Here is a 12,811-nt window from a genome sequence, read left to right as displayed (position 1 = left end):
TTTAGATATTTGGTGGTCCAGTGAAAACAATTCCCAAAAATGACAAATTGTTGGCTAAAGTCGAAAATATGTACGAAAAAATGAAAAGTTGGAAATATGTACGAAAAAAATCCAAAATTTGTTGGATAAAAGTCGGAAATATGTACAAAAAAATGACAAATTTGTTGGATAAAAGTTGGAAATATGGACGAAAAAATGACAAATTGTTGGATAAAAGTTGGAAATATTTGAAAAAATGAAAAGTCGGAAATATGTACGAAGAAATGACAAATTTGTTGGATATAAAGTCGGAAATGAGGATGAGAAATTTGGTTTTGGGGAGCTTTAACATGCCAGAAATCTCACCAAAACATCAGGCATTGGCTCATATCAGGTGGGGTGCACATCAGGCGGTGCTTCTGTGAGGGCCCGTTCATTGCTGCTTGCATATTTAATTTATTTATATATTTATACACTTTTGGGCTTTGCCTCCATAATAGAGAGAGGACGGTGGATAGATTAAAGAAATGGGTTGAGACATTGGCAATTGACATACTGCAAAGGGCAACAGGTTGGAATCGAGCCCTGGCTGCCTGCTTCAAAGACTATAGATGTTAAGTCTGAATTGAGGTTTTTATATTTAGGAGCTTTTGGATGCAGGGGGAAAATACTCACACTTCATGTTGTGTTCAAAGACACTGCTCCTTACCTTATGACCACTGATTGATAAAATGGGCATGCTTGTTGCTGTCCATGGTGCTGAAGAGGAGCACAGTGACAGCTGTCCCTCAGAGACCAAGAGATGCACATCATAAACAGCTGATCTGTTTCTTAAAGACACCACAGCAGCAACAAACTCTGCGACTGCTCTGCACCCTGACTTTAGGCACAGCAGCCCAAGGTTCTGTCAGATCATGTTCACTGTATCACAGAGAGAGGTTGAAAACAAAAGACACACTGGAAAGATGGTGTCAGTGAGTGAGTGGTTGCAATTTGTAGATTTATGGATTTTTAAAGATTTTTAACACATTGAAGGCAAAGAAAAAGATAAATATGATAATAAATAAGAAAAGGAAAAACATTTCATAGACATGCTTTTAATTTGAAACCACAGAAGGGGATTTTTAATCTACTTGGTGATCACTTTCTGAAATTTTTGAGGGTATTTTGGTGTCTGTGTGTTTCTCTAATATATTGGATTATAATGAAAGGTATTTAATTCAGCTTTAGAACATACTTTTAGAGCAGGTAATTGTTTACAGTGGGTGAGACAATGAAAATTGGGAGTCCTTTCAACCCTCTGCAATTTAATCAAAACTTCAAGTTGTACAAAGATGCAGTGCAACTTATGCAAATATGCTTTTATTTTTTCTCTCTCTTTTTCTTCTCCTCCTCTTCTCTGTCAGTTATTTGTTGCAATCCTCCTGATCTTCATCGTGACAGATTTGATTTTGTGAGGGATTTCCGTTCTGTCTCCAGGTGTCCCACAGGATGTGCGTCCTTTGGCCCTGGTTTAGTTCTGCATCTTCAGGGAGCCGTTGAGGTTTGCTAGGCCGCACTGGTTGAACCACCATCCTGTGTTGTTCTGTAGAGCACTGCAGCTCTCCACTGTGCGATTCTCCAGGGAGCAGAAAGGATTACAGCCGTCATTGTCCACATCTGAGGCGCTGAATGGAGCTGTGTCCTGGTTGTGCTCCTGCTCGTAGCCTCGAAAGGCATCACCTGTACAGAAACCACACAGAGGTACAGAGCATTTATCAATAGTTTGAGTTAAACATGGTTTGGTAAGACTTCTGCCTTACCTGCGCTGCCTGCATATCTGCCCAGGTGTATACTGAAGAACTGGGCTTCATTGTCCAGTTTGAAATCATCATATGCTGCATAAGAGGTGATGTCATCACTGGACACCAGAGCGATGTGAAGCTGGAACCGAGTATCTTTCTGGTTTACTAATTGATACACCTTCTTCAGACCCAACCAGTGTTCTCCTGGATGCACATTGAAGGAAAGATAGTGCTGTTAGCATGATGAATGGCATGAAGAAAATGAATACTGAACATTTGTAGGAAGGGTAGAAAATTATAAGTTAAATGTTTATAAATTAAGTAGACTTAGAATGAAAACGTTCTCTTAGATTCAATTAATGTTACAAATTAGAGATTGAACTGTAACACTGAACTTTGAGGTAAAACTGAGTTTGAAAAATCGAATAATGGAAATGTATGCAATATTTAATTTCTCCATTGAACACAAAGAAACGTTTTTGATTGCAGATGAAAGAAAAAATAAATAAATAAATAAAACTGATTTACGAAATTTGACTTTGTGAGAGGCATAGGAAACCAGTTTTGGATGCATATTCTGGACTAACAATTTAACGAATGTCCACTGCAACAACCGCTGGCATTTGATTTTCCATTAATCCGCACAAATGGTACTGCATTAATCTCTTACAAATGAAGCATAAAGCAGGTTAAGTTTAAGTTAACTCAAACAGATTAAATGCCATAGAAAAAAAAACATTTGGTTTCCATTCACACACCTGACTGCAATCACCTGGAGCCATGGCTCCACCCAGTGTTCAATGTGTGAATTACATTTAAAACTCTTATTTTGCATATCATACAAAAAACGAGTTACATTTTGCCTCTGATACCAGGTTCTAAAGTCCTGTCTGAAGTTATCCTTTGTCTCCTCTGTTCTTTGTTTCTTATCACCTCAATCTCACACAGAAATTGTGTGAACTCATTCCAATCTACCTACCCATGCACACACATGTCACCAGGAATAAAAACCTAATTACTGGGAAAAAACGCAGGTTAAAATCTACCAGCTTTAGCATTGCATGCAAAGGGCCGCAGATATGGAATGAGGTCGAATGGTTTAAAAATGTCACATTCCATCCCCATCTTCAAAAAAAAAGCTAAAATTACAACTTCTGGCAATTTATGATTATGTACTGATCATATCCATGCACCCACTAATTTATGTATTTTCACCACAATATTGGGAATGTCTGTTGTGTGTTTTTATCTGTAAGTATGTTGTTGTTGTTGTTTCTTGTCTGTTTGCCACTCTATTTGTGGGAAAACTGGGCCCCCTATTAAAAGCTTTAAATAGCTTCCTTGGGGTCACCCCTTTTCACACATCCAACCATTGTGAATGTTTACTGAAATATATATAGATGTATATTTGTGATGATGTGTGTGAATAAACTTAATAAACTAAACCCTCCTCTTCACCTTTATATAATGTCACTTGCAAATGTAAATCATATACAGGCAGAGGCCAAATGCAGACACTGTCCACTGTCCAAATAACTTTGTAAAACCTGCAAGGTTTCCAAAACCATCAGTATAATCAGCCCAGGGTCGTTTGAAGTCGGTCAATCCATCAATCCTGCGCTGCATCACCGTCCATCCACCTCCCATGTAATCCATCTCACAGAAGACCTGCAGCACACATTGGGTTTTAACTGCTGATTGATGACTAGATAACTGAGAAGAAGTTGTTGTATCAGTTGTGTACCTCAAATGAGGAGTCTGTGTTCTCTGGGTGGACGATATAGATACCACTGGGGATCTTTGGGACGACTGACATCAGACTTTCCTTGATATCACTGCAATCTCTTCCTGGTAGAAGAAAACATGTTTTTCATCAAGAAGAAAATTAACACTCACAAAAGTGTCTTCTGTTGGCAGAGGAGTGAATGCTTTCGTGGTGTCCAATAATTTTTCTATCCGGCAAAACAGTGTTTTATTGTCATAACATACTGTAGCCTAATGTTTGGGCTGCACTATGTCCTCTGCTGAAAGGAGAGGAGCAATAAAAGTCAGTCCCTTCACATATATTATTTTCCATCACTGTTCTGGACTGAAACTTTATAGATGCAAACGTGTGACACTCTGGAGTTCAAAACGTGGCTGAGGGTGTCCAACAAAGCAATGTAGTGATGGTACAGTATGAATGCAGTTTTTTCAGATGAGACATTTTAAAATAATGATAGAATAGGTTGCAGCAGAATTTAATAGTCTAACTCATGACTATTAGTCAAACCCAAAAAATCCTAGATCCTACATTGCCCATAATGCAATTTTCAGGTGCCCTCTGCAGGGAAAAAAACAGACTTTGTGAAGTGCCTCAAACCTGCATGACCATCAGGGGGTGACTCTCCTGGAAATATTAAGAAGTAAACAACAAAGAAACCTTTTTTTCTGGCTTGATTTATAACAACAGTAAATGTTTGAAAATTACCTTATGTTTTAAGTTGTTTTGAATCCAACTTCAACCCAATCTAGACTAAAATGTTAATAAATCAATGTTTGTGTGTGAGTTACCGTGGGACTGCACAGGTTTGACGGAGTACATCTCAGTGTTGCCTCTTTGAACCTCAAAGCTGAGCGTCTGCACTTTGGTCATCAGCTCTGTTACCTGGAAAGGTGATACAACTGTACATGCAGCCAGCCAATCAGATGCTTAGAAACTGTGTTACTGAGAGAAGAAGAAGAAGACTTCACTTTACCTGACTGCTGAGGATATCCAGAGCTCTCTGCTGCTCCTCCATCACATCCCTCATCAGCTTCCTGGTGCTACGTCCAAACGCTAACAAAGACTGCTGTAACTGCCCTGTTACCACACACAGATACATGTTTTTTAATACTTGTGAAGTCATCAACATGGTCCTTACCATAACCATCAAAGCAAAGTACGTAACTCCAATCTGTAACTACAGAGTCTGCTGCCTATATACACTTGAACCAGGTTATTACTTTAAAGTGTATGTTTTGGAGACCAGCCTAAATGTCCCCACAATGCTAATATATCATGACGATATGGTCCTCATATACATAGCAATACAAACACACATGCACACATTTTAAGAATAAAGTATTGGAGGATATTTTTTTTTACCACAGACTGAATGTTTCTCATCTCGCAGCAGCTTGACAGTGATGTCACACGGGATGGAGCATGAGTCCCAACCTTTGGCCCCTCCTGGAGGTTTCTGGCTTTTGACGGCGGCTGCGTCAGAGAACTCTGCATTGATGTCTGATTGGTTTAAATGCTTGCTGCTTCCTGTGCCCTAACAGTCGACAGAGAAATACAGTGAGAGCATTAACTGTGAACAAAGACGGCTGACACGACAGCTCCTCAAAATGAAGCCAAACAGTTGGCCCTCCCCACCACTGAGCTGTAATAGGTCAAAACCACTCTTCAGATGGGACATGGGTCAGACCATAAAACCAAAATACAGGTCAAATTATTTTTTCTCACACATGGTTTCTGTCAGTAATGTTAGTTCCTATCACACTGTTTTATATCAAAGTGTTAGTTTTGATTAGTTTAGTTGTAATTATTTCTTTGAAGCAACAAAACGGGGTGTAATGCTATGAGTGACAGCTGTGTTGACAAATGCAGTTCCTGCATTGATGTGTGTAGGACATAAGGAAATTAAAGGAAGAACAGCAAGAGGAGACGTAAGTCACATTAACGCAAAAATCATTCAAACCTTTTTCAGACTGGCACAAAGTTCCTGAAACTGTCTTTAAATTACCCCGACTTCACCCGCAATACTTCCTATCAGCCCCCTAGTCTCATTTTTGGGGTAATGTCTGGGTGAGCTTATGTGAGAACGCAGCAGAAAATCTTCTGGAGAATTCCCTGAGTGGAGGAGCGAGACTTTAACACAGGATTCCACAGGATACCGTGGACATGTTCAGTTACTCACTACATTGACAAAAAGGTGCAGTGCACTTGCATGCATTAAGCGCCCTAATTAAAACTATTGGAACAGTAACATTAAAGTATCAGTGGTTGTGATCTTGGATAACATTGTAAAACATTACACTGTGACTACTGCAGCGTCTATTTTGACATCATGATCAGCCTCCAGAGATCTTCCCACGATCCCCCCCTGCCTGACAGGAAAGGCTTCACACTGTGAGAGTATATAACCTGGTGGGATCTGTGCAGTTTTAAATGAATGTTTTAATGAGCCAGAGGGACTGGACGTCAGAATAGCAGCACCAGCACATTATGTCAGCACTAGTTGTGGGGATTATTTTTGGCTTCACTTTTGTACAACAGAAGCGGTGGAAACATGCCACCCATCTTTATATACAGTCAAAGAGGAAGAATTTGATCCACAGGTATAAGTCCTGCCAAGCCTCTGATTCTGATTCTGATTCTTGGAGACATTAAAAAATGTAATCTCTTCTTGGGATCAGTTTGATTTGCATTCACATCCTAATCCCTCAGTTGGCTCAAAATACAAGATGTGTACACCCCATTTTGGTACAAGATCCCTTGTTAAATATTTTTTCTGCAGCTAGCAGCATCTTTTCTTTCTGTTCGGGCTGATCAAACGTGCCAACACTTCACTAAGTACTTCAATTCAGTCCTACCTCTACTAACCACAATAAAATGCTTCTCTAGAAGTAATCCTTCTCTAATACACATAATAATCCATTTATATTTGTTACACTATAAAGAGAGTTGTTAAGCATGAAACTTATTAAAAAGTACATTTAGTTGATAATGTGCAATTGCTTTGACTTGTCGAGTTTCAGCACATTTTATTATTTTTTAAAAAGTGATGTATTAACACATTTACTGAAAGTAAAGGACACAAAACCTCTCTCTAAACTTGTCTGTATTCGCCATCTAATAATAGAAAATGAAAAACAACTTTTGATGCTTCATCCATTGTGCAAAACACTAAAGCATCTAATCTTTGATTGCATCAGCATTTTATAAAGCATCTGGTCTTTTGCAAAATGCTGCAGCTGTTTCTGTTTCTTTCCTCCTCAAATTTAGAAGCAACATCCCAATTACCCTCCTAAAAATCTGAGGTTTTTTATCTCCCTATAATAATTCATTATATAATTTTGAGTGACAGGACAGCTGGCTGAAGGAAAGTTGAAAACATTTATGAATGCATTGTATCATACATACTGTGGAGGAGAGCAGAAGCAGAGGCAGAAGCAGGAGGACAGTTGTTTTCCACATCATGTCAGTGACGTCTGACTGTGATTATTTCCTGAACTCCACTCCGTCACCAGCAGCCACTCTTTTAATTTTCCACAGAGTCTGCTCTTTTCCTTCACACGTCCATCCTTCTCATCTACCAAGTTCTGGTCTGCATCTGCTGCTGCCTCTCAGATGTCAAACTTCCTCCTCAGTTCCTCCTTTAATGCCTCCCTTTCTCCTCCTCCACCAGTCACTCCTACTTTTTCTTGTAAAATTCCCGTGACAACATCCCCCTTTGGAGGAGGTCAAATTTGTAAATGGTTAGGTGATAAAAGTTTGGTTTATTTCTGGCAAACAGCTGAATGTGCTGATTCAAGAGTTGTGGTCAGGAGTGATTACCTTCCCCCTTAGTGTTTCTATTACCAGCCATTGTTTTTGTTGTTGGAGGCTTTATTCTGCCACCAGCATGAGAAACAGATGTGGGGAGGGAAGTGGGCAGGTTGCGTTTAATAAAGGAACACTTTCGCTCTGGTTCTGTCTTTGCGTGGGAGCTGCAGCTTTAAACAGGGTTTTCTCCCCCCGGTGTTAAACTCCTCTCTTACTGATCTCTGACTCATACATCTAAAACCAACCTCCCACAGGGTCAGACCAATTACTCCCTTTCACTGGGCAGTCAAGCAGTGAGAGAAGTGAAAAGCGATAAAGAGCAGCATCAGAACATTCCAGTTGAGGGTCCAGCTGGAGCCGGCCGGCCGACCTGTTGCTTCCCTGGAAAAAACACAACAACTTTACAGTGAAAGCCAGACATAAGATTTGCTGTTGTTCTGAACCTGTGTGAGTTTACAGCCATGGTCAGTCAGTCACAGGAATGTGAAAAGCCTGGTGTCGCTGCCTTGGGGCCCCCACATCTGTCCCATGTTACAGAGCCAACTGGTGTAAAAGAGTGAGCATGTGAATAACATGACATGAGACTATTTATTAAATACTCTGCATGTGTCCTGTAAAGGTGACCAAAAAAAAACAGTTTAAAAGATGAATATAATATTTCAACATATCTTAGTCCAGAGTTACAACTCTCATGTCTGTGAGCCAAAGGCAGAGACAACTGGCAAGTAGCCTAGCTTAGCTGTGTGACCGTAGAAACCAAAGGAAAGAGCTAGCTTAGTTCTGCTGTAGGCTAATCAAATCTGCCTACTATATTTAGTTTAGTTTAGTTTACTTTAGTTTACTTTAGTTTACTTTAGTTTAGTTTAGTTTAGTTCAGTTCAGTTTAGTTTACTTTAGTTTACTTTAGCTTAGCTTAGTTTAGATTAGTTTAGTTTACTTTAGTTTACTTTAGTTTAGTTCAGTTTAGTTTACTTCAGTTTACTTTAGCTTAGTTTAGTTTAGATTAGTTTAGTTTACTTTAGTTTAGTCGAGCCGAGCCTAGTCTAGTTTACTTCAGTTTAGTTTAGTTTACTTTAGTTTAGTTTAGTTTAGTTTAGTTTAGTTTAGTTTAGTTTAGATTAGTTTAGTTTAGATTAGTTTAGTTTAGTTTAGATTAGTTTAGTTTACTTTAGTTTAGTTTAGATTAGTTTAGTTTACTTTAGTTTACTTTAGTTTAGTTCAGTTTAGTTTACTTCAGTTTACTTTAGCTTAGCTTAGTTTAGATTAGTTTAGTTTACTTTAGTTTAGTTTAGATTAGTTTAGTTTAGTTTAGTTTAGTTTAGTTTACTTTAGTTTAGTTTACTTTAGCTTAGCTTAGTTTAGATTAGTTTAGTTTACTTTAGTTTAGTTTAGATTAGTTTAGTTTACTTTAGTTTACTTTAGTTTAGTTCAGTTTAGTTTACTTCAGTTTACTTTAGCTTAGCTTAGTTTAGATTAGTTTAGTTTACTTTAGTTTAGTTTAGATTAGTTTAGTTTACTTTAGTTTAGTCGAGCCGAGCCTAGTCTAGTTTACTTCAGTTTAGTTTAGTTTAGTTTAGTTTAGTTTAGTTTAGATTAGTTTACTTTAGATTAGTTTAGTTTAGTTTAGTTTAGTTTAGTTCAATTTAGTTTAGTTTAGATTAGTTTAGTTTAGTTTAATTTAGTTTAGTTTAGTTTAGTTTAGTTTAGTTCAGTTTAGTTTAGATTAGTTTAGTTTAGTTTAATTTAGTTTAGTTTAGATTAGTTTAGTTTAGTTTAGTTTACATTAGTTTAGTTTAGTTTAGTTTAGTTTAGATTAGTTTAGTTTAGTTTAGTTTAGTTTAGTTTAGTTTAGTTTAGTTTAGTGTAGTCGAGCCGAGATGAGCCGAGCCAAGCCTAGTCTAGTCTAGTTTAGTATAGTTTGATTTAGATCAGTCTAGTTTAGTCTAGTCTAGTCAAGTCGAGTCGAGTCGAGTCGGGTCTGGTCTGGTCTGGTCTGGTCTGGTTTGGTTTAGTTCAGTTTAGTTTAGTTTAGTCTAATCTAGTCTAGTCTAGTCTAGTCTAGTCTAGTTTAGTTTAGTTTAGTTTAGTTTAGTTTAGTCTAATCTAGTCTAGTCTATACTAGTTTAGTTTGGTTTAGTTTAGTTTAGTTAAGTTTAGTTAAGTTTAGTTAAGTTTAGTTTAGTTTAGTTTAGTTTAGTTTAGTCTGGTTTGGTTTGGTTTAGTTTAGTCTAGTCTAGTCAAGACTAGTTTAGTTTAGTCTAGTCTAGTCTAGTTTGATTTAGTTTAGTTTAGTTCTGTTCAGTTTAGTCTAGTCCAGTACAGTTTAGTTTAGTTTAGTTTAGTTTAGTTTAGTTTAGTTTAGTTTAGTTTAGCTTAGTTTAGTTTAGTTCAATTAAACATTTGCAGGTGAGGTAGGAACCCAATAAGGGCTAATCTCAAAACCTAATTTAAAATGAAAACAGAAATGACATAAAATGATTGAAATGATGAATTGAACACTCTAATGCTCACAAGTTTAAACTAGTTACTCTAAGTGTAAAAACAACATGTACCTAGCTAAATGAAATGCAGTGATAGCTGAATAGGCGTATTCTCTTCAGACTGTGCCTAGCTAGCTGCTCCCTCCTGCTGTGAGCAACAAAAAGCTAAGCTAATCAGCTATTGGCCCTCACTAAATGTATCTAGCAAGGTAGGAAATTTGTTATAGAAGAGGATAAGTTTTAGGGATACACAGCCAATCTAGCTATGTCTGGAAATATCAAAGTCCACTCCCCACCCCCTTTAAAAAAATTTAAGTTAGATTTTTGGGCTTTTTGCCTATATTTGATAGGACAGCTGAAGAGAAACAGAAAATGTGGGAAGAGGGTTGGGGAAGACATGCAGGAGATCATTTCCGCCAGGAATTGAACCGGCAACCCCTGTGTCAAGAGCCGTGGCCTCTGTATGTGGGGTGTTTGGACCACTTGGCCACCTCCTCACCTCCTTTAAATGTACTTAATAAAACATTTTATTTGGTTTGACTGGTCAAAAAAAGATTTGTTTTTGCATTTTCTGTCTAGCCTTTGGAAATGAACAAGAAGACATGTTGCTGGAGGAGTTCCAGAAACCTGGATTTCATTAAAAGAGGATTATCCTTACCTGAAAAAAGAGAAGCAGCAATGAAAAAGAGGTGCTCAGAGAGGTCAGCAAACCAAAGTGCAACTGAGATGAGTGACTCCACTCAGTGTTTCTCAACCTTGGGGTCCTGACCTCAATGGGGGTTGCAAGATCATTTCTCGGGGTAGCCAGATGTTTGTGAATAAAAGGTGATGGAATAACATTTTTACATCATGGGTGGATTTGACCAATTATTCGTTAATAGCTGCCCTGCTGTGTGAACAGACGACTTGGCAGTGAAAGGCCACTGATTTAAAACCATATGGAGATTATTTTGGTGACAAATAAAGAAAAAATTTGACAATGTTACAGGTGTGACGGTACCGCAGTGCCATCTGCTGTGCTCCAGTTTGTGGTGCATTATGTTCATGTTGACCTTTTGCTTGTTGACACAGTGCATCTGAAATCCTCACACAGTCATTTTTTTCATATTAAGATTTCAGTATAAATAGTCAATTATGTCTCAACCATGCTGCCTTTATAGGACAGTTGAAGAGGGACAGGAAACATGGAGAGTATAGAGGAGGGGAGGACATGTAGCAAAGGTCAAGGCCAGGAGTCCAACCTGCAACAAGGACTACAGTCTCTGTAAGTGGGGCTCCTGCTTTAACCACTTAGCCAAACCTGTGCACACATTTCTTTTGGATAAAATTAGTTCTGACTTTGTTTTGTTTTTTTGCTCTAAAAAAATAAAATCTGGATATGCTGGATTCTTAAAGCTGCTGTGAGGAACTTTTGCTTTGTATCAATTCTGGCACCCCCCTTGTGGACAAAGTGATACCTCTTATCTCTTGTCCTATACATGCAAAAGTAGTGTTTTCAACAAAAGCCTCATCCGGTTGTGTTCAACAGTCAACTTTATCAGGCAATGTGATTATTTTCCATGAAAACAGTCAAAGAAAGGCTGTTTCTGAAGCGAGATGTCCATCATCTGGTCTGGCACCTACCCCCCCAGGGTGGTTTCAGGCATCAAAAATTACAACAGAGAAGGTGTCAGTATTGCTGCTGATGGACTTGTTTGTTATTGAAGGTTATAAAGAGGCATCAGTATCATTTTCAGTCTATTTCTCAGCCAGTTCAAAACTCCTCACAGGGCCTTTAAGGTGGAGACATGGATACATAAACTTTGGCCAATATGTTACTGGCAATGAAAAGGGTTCAAGTGTATTAATTCTGTGGAAAGAGAAACATTGAGAGAATGTATAAACAATATTAATTAATTAGAATACAAACCTTATAAAACCATCAGATGACAGGTTATGTATCAGGTGGTGTGGGACCTCTCAGACTGATGGCTTCCTCAGAGCTGCTGAAAATGTCTCTTGTCCTTTTCTTCACCCCAGACTTATGCAACCTTTTCAAGGATACAGACAGGAAGTCATTTAGTTTCAGGACTTAATCAGTCACACTATGGTAGATGTATACACGAGAGGCAGTGGAGGAGACTGAGGGAAATACACAATCACACAGTGTAAACACAGAACAGTCACAGGATTTCAAATGCAGAGGAAGCAGAATCACAGTCAATATCATTAATGCTGCAGCACAGATTGAATGCACTTAAGTTGTTGAATGTTCCCACATGAGCCTCAACAGTTTCAGGGTAATGAAATGTGATGAGAGAAGTTTTATTGATATTCAGGGTACCAATAATTTAAGAATAGACCTGAAAGAGACATTAAAACTATAACAATTTGGAAATGAAAAAAAGAAACGAGAGTCAACAAAAGTCTACGTTAAAAATACTTAAAAAACAGAACGTCTTTTGACTCAATTAAATTCTTTTTTTACTTCAGCAATCGAAACAGTTAAAAACTTTAGCACATATAGAAAGTGATAGGAAAGTGATCAAATAGACCACTGGAGTCCAGATAGCAAAACTGGACTCAAAAGATTTATAGTAAACAGATTCCTTTTAAAAAGTATAAAGTGGGATTATATTTAGGTTTAAATATCAGCTCATCTTGACCCTGGGTTGACATTTTATAAAATGAATATATATTTGAAGTTACGACTTCATAAGTTGTATGACTCATGTCATTCCCTTGTTATCTTGGAAACTTTGCCAAGTCCACAAGAAGTTAAAATGCAGTTCTGCACCCATGCTCTAACCCTTTCCACAGAGTACTTCACGATATGGTCTTTATAAGGTAGACCTCACATGCTCAACAGACTCGCCACCTCTTTATCCTTAAACACGCATTTTTTCAGATGGCCTTTAACAGGAGATGTCACCTTTTCATACAGTATCACTGGCAGGCTTTTGTTCTTTTTATTCTTTTATATTTTTATATTTTATATTTATGATCTTTTAATTTTT

At 37.8% G+C, this 12,811-nt stretch overlaps 1 protein-coding gene across 1 annotated transcript; it reads right to left on the bottom strand.

The window, feature by feature from the left end:
• Nucleotides 1-1,265: 1,265 nt before the first annotated feature.
• angptl5 (angiopoietin-like 5) lies at nucleotides 1,266-7,170 on the bottom strand. Its single transcript, XM_034682933.1, is given in 10 exon segments — nucleotides 1,266-1,441; nucleotides 1,443-1,513; nucleotides 1,516-1,701; nucleotides 1,782-1,967; nucleotides 3,311-3,431; nucleotides 3,508-3,611; nucleotides 4,317-4,410; nucleotides 4,502-4,605; nucleotides 4,891-5,062; nucleotides 6,934-7,170. Coding segments are annotated over 10 exon segments (1,155 nt in total). The 5' UTR covers nucleotides 6,991-7,170; the 3' UTR covers nucleotides 1,266-1,381.
• Between the last annotated feature and the right edge of the window lie 5,641 nt (nucleotides 7,171-12,811).

Source organism: Notolabrus celidotus, chromosome 5 (genome assembly GCF_009762535.1).
Source record: "Notolabrus celidotus isolate fNotCel1 chromosome 5, fNotCel1.pri, whole genome shotgun sequence".
Lineage (NCBI taxonomy): Eukaryota > Metazoa > Chordata > Actinopteri > Labriformes > Labridae > Notolabrus > Notolabrus celidotus.
This window is presented reverse-complemented; position numbering and strand designations above follow the sequence as displayed.